The sequence below is a fragment of the Orcinus orca genome, chromosome 16 (genome assembly GCF_937001465.1).
Source record: "Orcinus orca chromosome 16, mOrcOrc1.1, whole genome shotgun sequence".
Classification (NCBI taxonomy): Eukaryota; Metazoa; Chordata; class Mammalia; order Artiodactyla; family Delphinidae; genus Orcinus; species Orcinus orca.
The window spans coordinates 39,970,265-39,987,811 of record NC_064574.1 but is presented as its reverse complement, the minus strand read 5'-3'; the positions used below and the strand labels follow the sequence as shown (position 1 = coordinate 39,987,811).

The following is a 17,547-nucleotide window of genomic DNA, read 5'->3' as shown; positions in this document are numbered from 1 at the left end:
TTGTTAGTGAGTAGAAACGAGGGGAATGGGACCATGCAAGGACTTCTGGCTGGACCTCATGTGTTGCCTGCTTGGAGATGTGGTGTGTAGTGCCTGCTGAAATTGAACAGGCCTTCTCTGCAGGATAAGTCAGACTTTCTGTTTCAAAGAGCAGTGAAAAAGAAATGCAGGGAAGAAAGATTTGTAGGATCCCAGGATCCTACCTGGGATGAGAGCTGGGGTGGAGGCCCTAAAGTCAGTTGGACATAATTGAACTTTGGAACAAAGTGGCTGTCCTTCACCACCCTGCAATGACTGCAATCTTCTAATTTTACTCACAACCAGCTGGATCACTTGAGAGGCACAGAGCTTTTCTGAAGTTATCCTGATAAACCAGAGAAAACAATGCATTGTTGCTTTAATATCATTGAAATTAACTACTACCTACTATCTTCTTGTTCAGTTATGATGTTCTCAGTCCAGGTGAGAACAGCGCTTATCTCTGAGGTGCTCAAAGCTTTTGTGGCCATGATTTTATTTACTTACATGATATTCCTAAGAGGTAGGTTGTGGATAACTGTAATAGAATTAGAATTATCTTCACTTAATAAGATAGTCACAGGGCATTAGGCAATTTCCCCAAGGTTATAAAGCAGGCAAAGTCAGGATGAAGTTGAATTTCTAAAGTGCACAGCACCAGGGTTGAATCAGAAAGAAGCTCTAAGTTAGATCTTTGAGATGTGACAGATTGGAACATGTTTCAGAAATAGCCATGGGGCTGACTCCTTGTCCTTCCCAGGTGGGTACTGGCAGCTGTCAACACTCATGGGACGGCTGACTACCATGTGCTTGTACCTGTGCTAGGCACTGGGTCATTCAGGTAGTTTCTCTTATGGCTTCCATCCCCATGGAACTCATGGACTAAGGTGGGGATAAAACGTGTGTACAGAAATACAACTCTTCAGGATTAGAGAGCAAGAAGTCTCCAGTGGCAACATCCCAGAAGTCTAATGTCATTCCATATTTATACATTTGTTCATTTTTTCCCTTCCTTTATTTATTTACATTTTTAATTGCAGTACAGTTGATTTACAGTGTTGTGTTAGTTTCAGCAAAGTGCTTCAGTTGTACACACACACACACATATATATATATATTCTTTTTCACATTCTTTTCCATTTTAGGTTATTACAAGATATTGAATATAGTTCCCTGTGCCATACAGTAGGTCCTTGTTGGTTATCTATTTTATATATAGTAGTGTATATCTGTTAATTCCAAACTCCTAATTTATCCACCCCCCCACGTTTCCCCTTTGGTGACCATGTTTGTCTTTTATATCTGTGAGTCTATTTCTGTTTTGTAAATAAGTTCATTTGTATCCTTTTTTAGATATCACATATAAGTGATATCATATGATATTTGTCTTTCTCTGTCCTACTTCACTTAGTATGATCATCTCTAGGCATATTTGTTCATTCATTCATCCAACAAATACATATTGAGTACCTACTCTGTGCTAGCTGCTGTGCTCTGTCCAGGTGACACAGTGGTGACCAGGAAGGACAGAACCCCTGACCTCATGACACTCATAGTCTATATGTGAACCGTCCAAAACAATAATCATTAGCCACATGTGGCTACTTACATTCAAACTAAAATCATTCAAGTTAAATACATTTAGAGATTTAGGTTACAGTTGCATGAGCCACATTTCAAATGTTGGACAACCACACATGGCTGGTGGCTACCTTACTGGGTGGGACAGTCACACAGTATTTCCATCATCACAGCAGGTCCCGTTGTTCTGAGGTCTGCAAATTATGGCCCACAAGCCATATCTGGCCTACTCCTTGCTTTTGCTATTTTCTTTCAAAATAAAGTTTTATTGGAACACAGTGACACCCGTTTGTTTATTGTTGTCCATGGCTGCTTTCACACTGCAAAGGCAGAGTTGAGTAATTGAGACAGGGACTTCGTGTCCCAAAGAACTGAAAATATTTACTGTCTGGCCCATTACAGAGAAAGTTTGCCAGCCCCTGGTCTAGATGGAAATACAGACCAGAGCAAATACTTACAAAAAGGGAAATGAAGGATAAGTCAGGGACCTATGGAGCGGATAGGATGGGATCTGGCCTAGTCCAGGAAAAGAGAAAGGCCTCCCTAAAGAAGATGATGCTTAAAATAAGATCTGAATAGTCAGTAGGAATTGAGGAGGTGCAGTGTTCCCAGCAGGAGGAAGAACCCAAAGAACTGTGGGGAGGGAAGCGGGTAGGGTGGTGGGCTGGCAGGGGTAGTGAGGGGGCAGGCATGGCTGTAGGTCAGTTCTAAAAGGGGAACTCCATCCACTTTGTCCATCATTAGTACTCCAGGGCTTAGAAGGGCATCTGATACGAAGTAGGTATCCAATAAATCTTTGATGAATCAATGGACGAATCAGCGGGGAAGTTGTGCAGAGCTCGTAAACTGAGCTTAGGACCATAGCCTTGATCCTGACAAGGGAAGCCATTGACGAGCTGTAAGCAAATGCCGGTCTAAAAACCTGATCTGATACGTGTTTTCAAAAGGCCCCCTGCAAAGCCATGCATGTGAATGGGTCTTCAGGGAGCCCTGACATACCAATGATTCACAGTGACTCATGGCTGTATGGTCGGTAATTTTGAGAAAGATAAATATCATATGATATCTCTTACATGCAGAATCTTGAAAAAGATTATACAAATGAACTTACTTGCAAAACAGAGCTCACAGACTTAGAGAATGAACTTATGGTTACTGGGGGAAAAAGGATAGGGGGTGGAGGGATAGATTGGGAGTTTGGGATTGACATATACACACTGCTATATTTAAAATAGATAACCAACAAGGACCTACTGTATAGCACAGGGAACTCTGCTCAATATTCTGTAATAACCTAAGTGGGAATAGAATTTGAAAAAGAATAGATACAAGTATATGTATAACTGAATCACTTTGCTGTACACCTGAAACTAACATACCATTGTTAATCAACTGTAATCCAATATAAAATAAAATAAAGTTTCTCTTGTATCCCTTGCAGAAGAATATTTGATGAAACATACTCGCTCCATTGATCCTGAACTTTTGAACCTATGATCAAAAATCAAAAGGAAAGTGTTTCCTGAGCTGCATGAGAATGAACCAACACCAGAGATGTGCTTTGCCATGGAAGTGAAGTGTGTACTGTAGCATCTCCTTCCCGTGCCAGGCAGCTGATGACTCATAGGTGAGTTAAAAAAAGGGTGGGGCTCTGGAAGCACACAAAACGTGGTTGGCTGAGCTCAGGGGACTGAACTTGGATTAGAAACAATGGTTTTTCTCTTCGAATCAAATTGAAACAATTTCTTCTTGCACCTTGATGATGCTGAACTACCATCTCTGGACCCCAACCAAAACTTCTCATCCCCTGAACATGGACCAAAGAGTGCCTGCCGTTCAACAACCTGAAGGAGCAGAAAATCCCCCTACCCAGAAAGAGAGAAAGTTGCCGAGGATTCCATTGTTCTTCCTTCCCTGTGTGTTTATCAGGATTTGGCTCATGGCTGTACAGACCTATTCTCCTTGCCTCCTTCCCTCCTCTGCCTATCACCCTATAAAACCACTCACAATTTATGCACATCAAGAGCAGCCTAGGTTCATCTTCAACCTATAACCTGACTCATCTTTTGCTTGCCTTTGAAGACAGAATGTGTCCTTAAAGAGATGATGCTTAGTTGAATGTATACAGTTTTTTTGGCTGGAATCTTTGGTGTTCATGGAAGGCAGAGCATATTTGATTTTCCATGAAAACGTTTTGCTTCTTGGGAAAGTAAGCATAATGTCTCCAAGCAACCAATTGCCCAAGAGTATGACAACATAACAATTTGTTTCTTTGCTTCCAAAACATCTGATAACATCCATGGTCACAGCTATAATTATCTGATTAACTTTTCTTACGTGGCATATAATGTTGAAATAAAAGTAACTTCTCCCAGAGCAGTGCTAGCCTTGACTAATTTTTACCTGTACTCCTGAATCAACCATTTAAAAATTCCAGGCATTTTTTTTTAGCCATCATAATTTATGAGCCTTAAGTAATGGCTGGGTGCAAGGCATGGGTCATCTGATTGGTATAAAGATTGATATTACACTTAAAAAGAGAAAACTGACATTCGTGACCTATTTATTTCAGCCATTGTCTCATTTTCCCAGGTCCCTATGTGGAGAACTTCTGTATCTTAGTCTGTAGACACCTGATTCAGTGGTTTTGCAAAGAACTGACCGATGGGAAGCACAGCCCCATAGACAAAATGCCAGCCCCTTTTGCATAAACTTACAAACCAATCCGTCAAAACTTACGTCGGTTGTGAGATTTTCCCAAGTACCCCTAAGTTATTTGCATGGTTTGGCAAAAGCTGTTATTGCCAAGGGCTCCTTCGGGGTTTGTTTTGGATTCTGTACTATGAAAAGCAGTATTGTGTAGAGGCTCTAGAAACTGGCAGTGGACAGGTGTGCGTCTTGCCCTGGATTGGCCATTTTGAGATACGGGCAAGTGTGCCTCAGTTCTGTTCTCTATTCTATTAAGTGAGAAATGTGTCACTAAGATCTAGAAAATGAGATAACATGCTTCTCTGAGATCTGAGATCATTTCTACCATGATTATTCCAGTATTTGAGATGATCTGGAGCCTAGTTTCCTTCAGGCTATCAGAGTAGGTGACTGGGAAACATGCCATGTTGCAAGACCTAAGAATCCTTAACGCATCATCAATGTCATTGCCTCGGGGAGACTCAGCAAAGGAACCAAGAAATTAATTGACTTGTGCTCCCCTGCTGGGTCTGGAAGCAAGCTTTCATGATGGCCTGTGTTTGAAAATGAAGTTGAGGCTGTACAAGGGCTCAGAAGAAGGTAATTCTGGGGAGTACACATGCTACATGCCGTGAGGATGTAAAGACAAAGGTCAATGATTTTTAAAGGAAGATTTATAGGAAGTTGTGCTGTCTGGTGTGCCATGTAAAACCACTTTGCTGCCTGGCTATGGAAATCTAAGGTAGAAACTAACATTTTACAAGACTTTTAGAATCTTACAGATTTCTAAAAATTACTAAAACTGACTCCCAAATCTGCTCTTCTGAGTAAGTGTAATAACCAAAATAGCACTTTTTCTCTTGCTGTGAATTAATCTGCTGAAGAATAGAGGTGCTGATTTTTTTTTTTACTTCCTACCTGTTCTTGTAAAGGAACAGTTGACAGAGTTGTATGCACTGAGTAAGGGCTTGAAAAATACCTACGTATCCAGTCCTTTGAGACATTCCTGAACTTAGAGTTAAAAATGTCTGGGATTCTTGTCCAGCTCTGTCCCCATCATCCATGTGTCTTTGGTCTCATTATCTTTCTTAGCTCTGTTTTTTTCATCCCAAAATGGGTCAGTAGCACTCAATACTTCACAGCATTGCTGTGAGAGTCCAATGAGACGTTGGATATAAGGATCATTATAGTTGATGCTGAAGGTTAAAGGGGCAAAACGTTGGTTGCTTTTTAAAGAAATCATTCTAAGCCATGCATGCGCCACCATATTTACTTCTTACAACGACTCCATTGGTCAGGCACTACTATTATCCTCATCTTCCAGATAAGGAAACTGAAGCACAGAGATTAAGCTGCTTGCCCAAGGTCATAGAGCGACCGATGTGAAGCTGAAATTCAAGCCCAGGCAGTGCGAAGGGGAGGCCGGGCTCCCAACCTCTATATGATGGTTCAGTTTACTAGGACAGTAGGGCAGGAGATGGCAACCATTTATGTGATATTAGGGGTCAGAAAATCCTCCTATTACTTGCCGCCTGTGTGGGTGATTATCTGACCTCTTTGAACCTTGGGTGCTTATACGTGAAATTTGAAAGCGATAGGTGAGAATTCACAATACTTCAAAAAGCGTAAATACGTGGTGGGACCTTGTGTGTGGCAGCAATCATTAACTGTAATTAATACTGATTTCTCTGACATGCTTTTCTAAGATAAGCAAAGAAGGAGGCTTTCTCCACGTGGCTCTTATTTTGGGAAATACGAGAGGTCTTTACATCTTCCATGAGACAAATGCAGCTTTGCATCATCAATTTTGAAATTGAAGCTAAAGAATTTGCAATAGCAGATACCACTCTGAGCCATCAAATACTGTAGTCCCTGGCTGTTTGCTTTCACAGGTTGGAGGTTTCAGAAACAAATGCACCTTTCCAGAAAGGGCCTTGGTCTGGGTATCAAGAGACCAGAGTGGGGGAGGGTGCCTCACACTGGTGTGACCTCTGAGACAGTCACTTCATTTTGTTGAGACTCATTCCTCCATGTGTAAGAAGACAGGGCATGGTATGGAATTTTAAGAATTTCTACAGTGAGTTCCCTTCCTGCCAGCTGGATTATACTCCAGACAAAAAGGGAAAATGGCTCTTGAACCCGTCAGATTTTAGGTGTACAACAGGGGAGTTTCTCGAGTGAGGTAGCCTCCTGCTGAGTCTTTCATCTCATAGATGAATTTACACTTGATTCAGCTCACGGTTTTATAAAATCTTTGCACAGTCAAAACTATACAATGAAACCTTTCCCAGCAAGAAAAATCGAAAGGTAGTGTAGGTCAAAATTCATTGAATGGAATTATCTGCACATTTTGTCTCAAAAGAAGAAAAAAGAAAGAACGATGGACAAATATTGAAATCTGGTTAATAATTCACATGTGGAAGAGTTTAGGGGTGAAGTCTATTGATTCTCCAACTTTCTTTGAAATGCACCAAACATATGGTTTGATGGATGAATAGAGAGACGGATAGACAGACAAACGTGTGATGAAACAAATATAGTAAAATGTTAACTGCAGTTTCTAAGTGGTAGGTATATGAGTATTCAGTGTAGAACTCTTTAATTTTTCTGTAAGTTTGCAAATATTTACAATAAAATGTTTGAGGAAAAGGCTTTTTTTTTTTTTTTTTCTAGTGATAAAGACAGAGACCCTGGGGTCAGTCTGCACTAACTAGAGGTTTAATCTTAGACAAACTTACTTAACTTTTCTATGACCAGTTGCCTCATATAAAAAATAGGGATAGTAATAGCATTAAAGTCACAAGGTTGTGGGAATCAAATAAGTTTGTATTTAGAAAGTTCCTAGCATATAGTGTGATGGAAAATTTGTTAAATGAAATTTTAAAAATCATTTCATATACAGGGTCATGAATGGGGAAGCAGATTATTCTGATTTTTCTTGGACATTCAACCCTGAGAATGCAGAATTTTATTAAAACCAGATGACAGGTCTATATACCTTGAGGTATTAGTCATTTTCCTTCTAATCCAGGCATATTTCATCTCCTATTAAGAGGTAGTAGAATCATCAGGATAAATCAATAATATTTAATTTCTATTTTCATCTCCTTTAAAAAGTTCCACCTCCTTAAAGCATATTCCCTGACCCCAAACTTAGAGTATACATAATATCTGGATATCGATATAAAAGCTCGTAGTTACCTGGTCACACAAAAATCTAGTGATTTAGTGATTTTTAAAAAGAAGGCAGTGAATAGTGGTTATGTTCTCCAACAAAGGGTGGGAAACCTTTAATTAATATTAGGTAAATTACTAATAAATTAGTAATTAATCAGTGTATTAATTAATAAGAGGTTATACGCTTTGAAATCTGCAAGAAGCTTGTGTATCGTATGAGTGGGGCTTTTCAGTCTTTTAAAGAACCAGGCCTGTGAACAGCAAATGGCAATTGAAATAAACAAAACAAACTGAAATCCGAGTTTTAACAAACACTAGATTAGTAAAAACAGGTGGTCTTTAATCATTGCACAACTATTATTGAGCACCTATTGTGTACAGGCTCCGGTATATGTTCTGGGGATTTGGCAGTGAGATAGAAATCTCTGCCTGGGTGGAATTCCCATTCTAGAGCCAGAGGCAGACAATAGATAGGAAATAAATTCAAGTGTGTGTGTGTGTGTGTGTGTGTGTGTGTGTGTGTGTGTGTAGATGGTGTTAAGTACTAAAGAACCAAGCAAGATCAGGAAAGGGAGTCAGGAAGAAAGTATGTTGCAATTTTTATAGGATTGTGAGTAATATTTGACTTGAAAGAAGGGAGGTGCAGGCACCTGGATTTCTGGGAAGTGCAAATGGGGGAGGATGTGGGAATGTCCTGAGGTGGGAGGATGCAGGGCTGCTGGAATACACTGAGCCCTGGGAAAAAGGAGATGAGTCAGTGAGGATCAAACCATGGCTCCTTGTGGTCACTGTAAGAATTTCAGCTTTTACTCAAGGCTAGGATACAAAAGGCCCTGAGACGTTTTCACTTACTAGAAAACTCCCTAGAGCCCTCCCTGCTGTAGAAGTTGTCTGAGGCAATCCTGCCCACAATCCTGGCTTGTCCTTTTTTTCAGCTGACCCAGCTTGGACATGGTAGTGAGGACACCATCTTGCAGGCAAATCCTCCTGGCTCAGCTGTTCTAGGTCCAGCCAATTGAGGCCCCAGATATCCTGGAACAGGGAAGAGCTGTCTCCACTGAGTCTTTTCTGAATTCCTACCCAGTAGAATCCATGAGCATAACAAAATAGTCGTTGTTTAATGTCATTCTGTTTTGGGATGGGTTGTCACTCTGTAATGAATAACTGGGACATAGGGAAAAGGCATGAGGCTCCTGTAACAATCAAGGTGAGAGACAGTGGTGGCTGAGACCAGAGTGGTTGCTGTGGGGAGGTGAGGAGTGGTCAGATTCTGGATATCCTGTGAAGGTAGGATCATGAATTTGCTGACTCATTGAATACAGAAGGAAAAAGTCATGAACGATACCCAGGGTTTTGGTTTGAGCCACTGGAAGGATAGAGTTGTCATTTACTGAGATGGGAAAGACTATAAAGGAAACACGTTAGGGACGGAGGGAGGGAGTATTGGGGGCTCAGTTTTGGACATGTTAAGCTGGAGATGCCTTTGGTCATCCAAGCGAAAGATCAAGGAAGCAGTTGGAAATGACATATATATATATATATATATATACACATACACGCACATACACACAGCTGCACATATATACATGTACATATAGTAATGAGACAAGGTCAGATCATCAGGAGAAATCTGCAGTTAGAAAAGAGAACGGGTACAAGGACTGAGTCTTGGGGCACTCTATTGTTCAAAGATCAAGGAGTTGAGGAAAACCAGGAATAGACACTGTAAAGGAACAGCTGGTGATATAGGAGGGTCATAACTTGGAAGCCAAGAGAGAAAAGGGCTTGAAGGAGGAGGAGTAATTACTTGTGTCAAGTGCTGCTGACAGACCAAGTAAAATGAAGCCACCATTGGATGAGGGAATTCAAGGATTTAAGACTATCATTTATTGAGCACCTATTACATGCCAGGCATTGTACTGAACGGTCTTACAATAGCAGTAGAGGGGTAAGAGCTGCAGGCAGACTTTAATAGATAATAGTCACTATTTATCAAGTATCTACTACACATGTGATAGTTACTGGGAGTCTTACATACACTCTCTTATCCAATCTTCACCTTTGCCTTGTGAGGTATGGATCAGAGCCGTGATGCTACTTCCCCAATGTGGCACAGCTAGTAGGGAGCAAAGCTAGTACTCATACCCATTTCTGCTGATGTCAAAGCTTGTCTTCCTGCTATCATTCTTCCTTAAGTGGTTCCCTGGGAAATCCTGAGGGGTGCTGGGATATGAAAAGCCACCAGGAAAGAAATATCTTCCTGGGGAGTTCATTTATACTCAAGGTTTTCAAGGAGGATATAAAAGTAGTTTTATAGTAAAATAAATATTATTAAAATAGTATTATAAAGTGGGGTACAAAATTCTAATATACATTTTTAAATAAATTAATACATGTGGGCTTGTGGTCTGAGTCACTTTGGCTTATGTTTGGTTTTCTCTCCTTGGTAGATCAATTTATTAATCCCTTTACCCTGTCTTCTCTGGAAAGCCTGATTTGTTGGTTTTTCTGAGCAGGGTGTGAGAGCTGAGGTTCTTAACCTGAGGATCTGAGAAAGTCAGGAAACACATGAATCCTCTACGTGGAAAATTCTGTAATACAGAAAGTATCTATCAGCTTCTCAAAGGATTTTTGACTTCCAAAAGGATAAGCTCCACATGGCAGAGAAAGAACAGTCAGGTATAAGTTGAAGTTGACTGGATAATCATAATTTACACATAGCCTTTTCCTGGGCAACTTTTGAAGGCCCAGTTATACCACGTCTAGAGAATAATAATGGTGACCAAGCTATATGAGTGCATTGTCTAACAAAAGGTTTGTGTGTCACTTCCTACAAAGTCTGAGAGGTGAAGTTTGAGCAGTGAAATGGTATCAGTTCTATGACATTTTGTCATCTAATATTTGAAATCAGGTTTAGTCAGAGAAATCTAGTACAACTGGTTGGGTCATAATTGTTCCTAAAACTTCCATACTCCAGGATCAAGTATTAATGTAACAACTCAGGAAAATTAAGATGTAAGATACATCTATTGCTTTTAGAAAATATAAAGTAAATTAAGAAGATCCAAATTCCCTGAATCACTCTATTTATGACCTCTTATTTTTCTCATCCTATTTGCCTATAGTTCAGAGATTACAGATTTGTGGCTGGTAGCAATGTCTCATTGAACTCTACACTATTGGAAATTTGAAGCATTAGATGCCAATACTTTAAAAATCAGGATATTCTCTCTCCCTCCCACTCCATCTGGATTTCCAGTTTCTTTTGAAAATCATAAGATCTGTCAACATAGGACCTGCTTTCTCTCATGGTGACAATGAGCTTTGTTCAGGTAAACCCATGCTTACCACTTCCTGTTGTCCACACCAGGCCTTACCAGCCTGCTGGGCATTTGTAATCTTAACCTCTGCTGTAATCAAATGATCTTCAATGTGGTTGAAGCAGGATTTAGAGGGAACTGTGATGGATGAAGTACATTGTGGAGAACAATTCTGAATACTTCTCTGAACTATGTTCATAGTGTTTGTTTGTTTGTTTCCAAAGGTTTAATCTAAATTGTGAATTACTGGGCCAATGACTTTCTTTCTAATATGGTGGCAACAACTTCTTCTCACATGAATTTACAGGTTGATATACTTTAGAATTCCAGTAAAACTGCATTAGTTCAGGCCAATTGAGACAAGTTGACAATACTTAGTAGAAAGATTAAATCAAGTGTATTTCAAAATAAATGTAGTGGATTTCTTGAGAGTAATTAGGTTAACGTCAATCTACCTCTACTTGTGTTTCTAAAGAGAATCATTTTCTAGGAAACTTTAACCAATAGGTAAAATTAATTTATAATTGGCAGATATTAAATATACTTTAAAACACGTATTCATTTAATTAACAAAACATCTGAACCAGAACACATACATGCTTCTTTGCCTGCTCTTTCTTCATAGATAAGGCAACAAGTTACAGACCTCCTCAGATTGAATAATTACACTTCAGTTTTGACAGCATCCAAGTGATTGTGCTTTTGTATAGTTGATATTTGAGTTCATTGTATTTGGTTTTACCAGCCGGACACTCATCTTAAGCATACAGTCCTTATGCAAAACACAAAACAAAACACAACAAAAGTGTAAAGCTTAGGGAAAGGCATCTTTGCCAAAGATTGATGGCCAAAACAAACTCTTTCCTCAAAATGAAAGCACTGAAAATGGTTGTAATGAGACTGTACAATGATTTTTCTAGGCATTTTAAAGAAATAGAATATACATGTGTTTACATGTTTATTGTTGCTTAGCAAACCACCACCATACTTAAAACAACAATCATTTGTTTGCTTGGGACTTCCCTGGTGGCACAGTGGTTAAGAATCCACCTGCCAATGCAGGGGACACGGGTTCAAGCCCTGGTCTGGGAAGATCCCACATGCCGCGGAGCAACAAAGCCTGTGCACCACAACTACTGAGCCTGCGCTCTAGAGCCTGCGAGCCACAACTACTGAAGCCCACGTGCCTAGAGCCCATGCTCCGCAACAAAGAGAAGCCACCTTAATGAGAGGCCCACGCACCACAGCGAAGTGTAGTTCCCACTCCGCCGCAGCTAGGGAAAGCCCGCACACCGCAATGAAGACCCAACGCAGCCATAAATAAATAAAGATATTAAAAGTCTGATAAGCAAACCCAGCTTAAAAAAAAAAACCCAATCATTTGTTTGCTTAAGGATCTGTAATTTGCGCAGAGCCCAGTGGGGACAAGTCATGTATACTCCATGAAGTATAATTGGAACAGATAGTATGAAGTATAATTGGAACAGATAGACTCCAGGGATGGAGGATCCACTTCTAAGATAGCTGACTCACACAGTTTACAAGCTGGTGCTGCATCTTGCCTAGGCGCACAGCAAGGATACTTGGTTTCTCTCTACTTGGGCTTCTCTTGAGCTGCTTGGGCTTCCTTCAAATGTGGTGGCTGGGTTCCAAGAGTGAGTGTTCTACGAGGACTGGGTTCAAGCTTCAAGGTTTTTGGTAAAGACTCAGTTTGTTTAAGGTCCTCAAAGCAAAATGGACTAAAACCAGTGATTAAGGATCATGACAGTAAAGACAACTTCATCTATATCACAGAGGGGAAAACAGGCCTTTGTCTGCCCGACTTCACTAAGAACTCAGCAGGGTTTCTTCTTTCTGGAACATACTTTTTAAGCCATAATTGAGGCTCTCAGTGGGAGCCAATTTCAACTAAGTAACACCTAAATATATCTGAGCAAATAGGTTCTGGATGGTCCTTCCTTCAGAAAGAGCTGTTGGAAAAGGCAGTAGCCTCCCTGATATTTCCTGCTGCTCTTAGGGAAGCTTCAGTGTCCAAAGATATTCACAGTCTTGTAGGAGCACTTAGTAATGAACCTTTAGGATCCTGGCTCGTGTCCTTAGGAATGGTTGTAACCATTTAGCTAAGTCTCTAACCTCAGACACTAGAAGGTGGTTACAAAACCAAGATAAAGTAGAGAGAGAGAGAGAGAGAGAGAGAGAGAATGGCTTTGAGGGCATCTCTACCCAAATGAGAGCCTTCAGGGTCAGAAAGGTCCAGAGGGTGAGAAGGCCAGTGGCCAGTGTTACAGCCATTTTAGGGGCAAAGAGTGTCTTGAGTGGTAGTGGTCTGATTCGATACAGCGATGAGGCCAGACCTGAGGTTTTAGGTAGACAATTCCAAGGCTAGGGCAATGTCTTTTGTTAAGAGGGGAACCTATTTGGGGGACCACAGCCTATTCACACACAACCCAGGCTCCAGAGTGCCCCCCCCCACACACCTCTTTCATTCCACTGAACACACAAATTTCCTTCACTGAATGGTGGGCTGTCCCCCAGCCAGCCCCACCTGTCCTGTGATCTTAGAACAATCTCACTGCCCAACCTCCCCACCCCCGACCCCAGTTCTCCCGCACAGATTCCTTGCCCAGCTTCTCATTTTGCAATGGTGAAGCTGCCTGTTTGGCTATGCTAACCTGCTCCCAAGCAGGTGAACTCACCCCTGCTGCTCAGAACAGAGGACCTGGGCATCCAATGGGAAGCTGGCAATGGCCAGCCTGTTCGTAAGCAGCTTGCAGACCCGGCTCCCTCTTTGAATGAGCTGACAACATTTCTTGGGTTCTTCCCCTTCCTCAGTACATTCCCCTCAAACATTCTGTCAGAGCAGGAGCCAAAAATTTTTACAAAAAGTATCACATGGGAAAACAATTCAAAGTCTGTTTGGTTCCTGTGTGCAGCCTGTAACAATAAGCCGCACTTTCTGAAGTGTCTTAAAAAGGAATGCTTGTGATGTCAAGTTTCAAAGAAAGACTTTGGCCCCGAATCAAGCTGTAAGCTATGACAAGGCCCCACCAAACACCAAAAAGAAGTCCCCTTTTAATCCGAGAGGCACTCCTCACGTACCAGGGGAAAACCTACTCCACGTAATCTCAGCAGCGTTTACTTTCACTTCCTCTTTTTTTCCCCTATGAAGTTTGATGCATGCAGTCTGTTGTGATTTCCTGATAGACTGAAATTTAGCTGGAGAGTTTTAGCCTTCACAACTGTTTTCTCCAAAATGCTTGAGAGAAAACAACAGTCTAGCAGGGACGTTTTTATGTTAAGGGTTTAAGGCTCTTGGATCTACGTGTGTCCTGTCTTGTACAGAGAAGAAATTCCCTCCTCAACCCACATCCAAACTTTTTAATAGCCAAGCATTTGAAATTAGCTGAAGTAAGGAGTCAAAACACAGAAAACACTTCCTGCCAAGAACTTTCAGCTAGGACAGCTTCAAATAGCTTTACAACAGATATTGAAATGTTCAGGTCTTTCAGAGTAAGGGGGAGGGATTGCCTCTTACCTGGGCTTCTTTCACCATCCCGTTCCTTGTGCAGTTTTTTCTGTGACAGTGGTCACTCTGATTGTGAAGTGTTCCATTGCAAATAGCACCACCTCCAGGATCAACCATTTGTGTGAAATTGATGGAAGTGGCAGATTTTCCTCCAGAGGCTCTTGGCAAGCTTGACTTTTGAAGCTGGTGAGGGAATGGGATAAAGCACTTCAGACTGAGTGCTTGAAGGAATCCTACCAATCAGGCTTTTCCAGAAGAAGAGCGACAGCCTATCTTTTGGGAAGATCTTTGAAGCTAAAAACAAATGATTACCTTTACACTCTTGAAATCAGAATGTGGCCTCCATGGTAACAGAACTGCTCCTGAAACTACAAAGGAGATTGCCAGCTCCTTGCCTGGACTGAGGCAACCAGGAGGCTGCAAAGCCAGTGGCAAACTGTGAGGAGGCCAGCAGGGAGGTGGAGAATCTTTTAAAGACACACACACACACACACACACGCCACTGTACACTCCCCAGGTGTCTCCTACGGAGGACAGTCAGTGCCAAATTGACGTCTATCCCTTCTCACCTCCCTCCTGCATCTAATTACATTTTTGTTTGTAAACCAAGGTCAAAGTCAACACTTCTTTTTGCGGTAAAGTAACATTCAGAAGTGGTTGCCAGGGGCCACAGGGAGGAGAGATAGGAAGCTACTGTTTAATGGGTACAAGTTTCTGTTGGAGAAGATGGGAAAAGTTGGGGCGACGGATGGTAGTGATGATTGCCATGTGAATGCCACTGAACTATACACTTCAAAATGGTTAAAATGGTAAATTTTATGTAATGTATATTTTACCATAATACAAAAATGGCAAAAAGACAATTCAGAACCCACCTTATGTTAAAACCAGTGACATCAGGACTTCCCTCGTGGCTCAGTGGTTAGGAATCCACTTGCCAATGCAGGGGACACGGGTTTGAGCCTCCGTCTGGGAAGATCCCACATGCCGTGGAGCAACTAAGCCCGTGTGCCACAACAACTGAGCCCGCGTGCCACAACTACCGAAGCCCACGTGCCTAGAGCCCGTGCTCTGCAACAAGAGAAGCCACCGCAATAAGAAGCCCGTGTACTGCAACAAAGACCCAATGCAGCAAAAAATAAAATTAATTAATTAATTAAAAAAAAGTTCTTGGTGAAAATGAAAAAACAAAACAAAACAAAAAACCCAGTGACATCAATGAGAGGTACTGACTCATCCAGAATTCCGGTAAGACAGAAGTCTGGGAGACAGGATATTTGGTTTCTCATTATAGCTGCATCACCTTGATCATGTGACCTTGGGAGAGCGATTTTTCTCTCTTTTTGCTTCAGTTTCTCCAGCTATAAGATGAGATAAAACATTTTTTGTGGGCTAGCATCTGATGAAGTAGTTTGTTACAGACATAGGTGTTGTGAGGTAGCATCCCAGTCCTGACACCTCTGGTTTACTCATCAACTCCTATTCTCTCAATGCACCAGTCACCAGAGAGTTCTGTTTTCTCCTCTCACCATCTAAAGGCATTGTGGTGACATGGTTGGTTGGACAGTGTCAATCATTTACAGCCTGTTGAATCCTCGCCCTCATGGTTCTCCTGAATGGAGGCTTCTTTAACATCAGACACTCAGAAAAGAAACCCATTTATTGGGTCAGTAGGCACAAACAAACAAGAAGCACAACAAAAAGACAGACATAGTCCTGTTGTCAGAGCCTCATTTCCTGGTTCTCGGTTCTCTTGGGCAGGGTTTGTTTCCCCTCTAGGAAGATGTGACAAACAGAGGACATGATCATAATGCCTCTCCCAAGCATGATTAGCCTGTGAAGGTGTCCTTTTCCCCCATCCCACAGAAACCTAGAGGAATAAAATAAGGTCTTGGGCCAAATGATGGAATAAATACCAAGTGTGCCCTCCCTTTCATGTCTCAAGATGAGAATCTTTATTGCATTTCTCCCAACCTTTGTCATCAGAGCAGAACTTGTCTCTTCAGTGGCCGTTACAGTAGGATTTGGGAGTTGAACCTGTGTTGGCTTATTTCCTTCTAGACTTAACACAAAAAAGAGAAGAAAAGGGAAGAGGGGGCACTGATAACTGCCGGCGTGACTGCCTCCATTTAGAAAGACACACTGAAGATATGGTGTTATTTTGACTGAGCTCTACTGACCCGTACAAAGTTATTTTTTGAATAAGGATTTTGAGATAAAACTTATGAACCTTATATGCTTCCTCCCCTTCTCCTTTTTTCCCCCTCTTCTTCCCTCATCACTGTCCTCTTTTGAATTTCCTTTCATCCTTCTTACTCCTCTTCATCTTATTCTTCTCATTTTTCTTTATCTTTTTTTTTTTTACAAGGGGGCAAAAACCACAAATAAAGAAAACATGTCAAGGGGAGGGGAGACGGATAAATTAGGAGTTTGGGATTAAAATATACACACTACTATATACAAAATAGTTAACCAACAAGGACCTACTCTATAGTACAGGGAACTATAGTCAATATCTTGTAATTACCTATAATGGAAGATAATGTAAAAAAGAATATGTATATTTATATATACATGTATAACTGAATGACTTCGCTGTACACCTAAAACTAACACAACATTGTAAATCAACTGTATTTTGATAAATTTTTTTTAAGAAAGAAATGAAAGCATGTCAAAATGCTGAAATCTTCTTTTTTTTCCATTCCTAATCTCAATTGCCAAACTTAGGTAACCATACATTAACCTTCAGGGAGTATCTACTACATGTTCTCACTTTTGAAACTTGTCTACTTGCCATATTGGAATATGTGAATTTCTGTGTGCACAGAATCATCCTAACACTCCAACCATCTGGTATCAGGTACCGTAGATGTGTACAATCAGTGTGCCTATTGTTTCATATCACCTCCAGTCAAAATAAGTGTGGAGGTCTGTTTGAGTGAGTGGTGGCTTTCAGTTTTAAGATATCAATTGCTATTGGTCTGAATGTTTGTATCCCCCCAACATTCACATGTTGAAATCCTGACTCGCAAAGGTAAAGCTATTAGGTGGTGAGGCTTTTGGGAGGCCCCTTATAAGAGGCCCAAGAAGCTCCCTTGGTCCTTCAGCCATCTGGGGTTACCTCGGAAAGGTGGCTGCTTAGGACGCAAACCCTCACCAAATTTTCTAATGCCTTGATCTCGGACTTCTCAGCCTCCAGAACTGTGAGAAATAAATTTCTGTTGTTTAACAGCT

General features: G+C 41.1%; 1 protein-coding gene across 3 annotated transcripts in view; it reads right to left on the bottom strand.

Moving 5' to 3' along the window:
* SPTLC3 (serine palmitoyltransferase long chain base subunit 3) overlaps positions 1-14,737 on the bottom strand; it is a 128,506-nt gene extending 113,769 nt beyond the window's left edge. Inside the window, exons 1-2 of one of the 3 annotated variants that reach the window (XM_004276475.3) lie at positions 14,623-14,737; positions 14,320-14,493 (exon numbers count right to left, since the gene is read on the bottom strand). In XM_004276475.3, the coding sequence (XP_004276523.1) occupies positions 14,320-14,427 (108 nt within the window). In that variant the 5' untranslated portion in view covers positions 14,428-14,493; positions 14,623-14,737. Of the gene's footprint in view, positions 1-14,319 lie in introns of all 3 variants that reach the window. The other 2 variants (XM_033440324.2, XM_033440321.2) reach the window with 2 other exon arrangements.
* Positions 14,738-17,547: the final 2,810 nt, after the last annotated feature.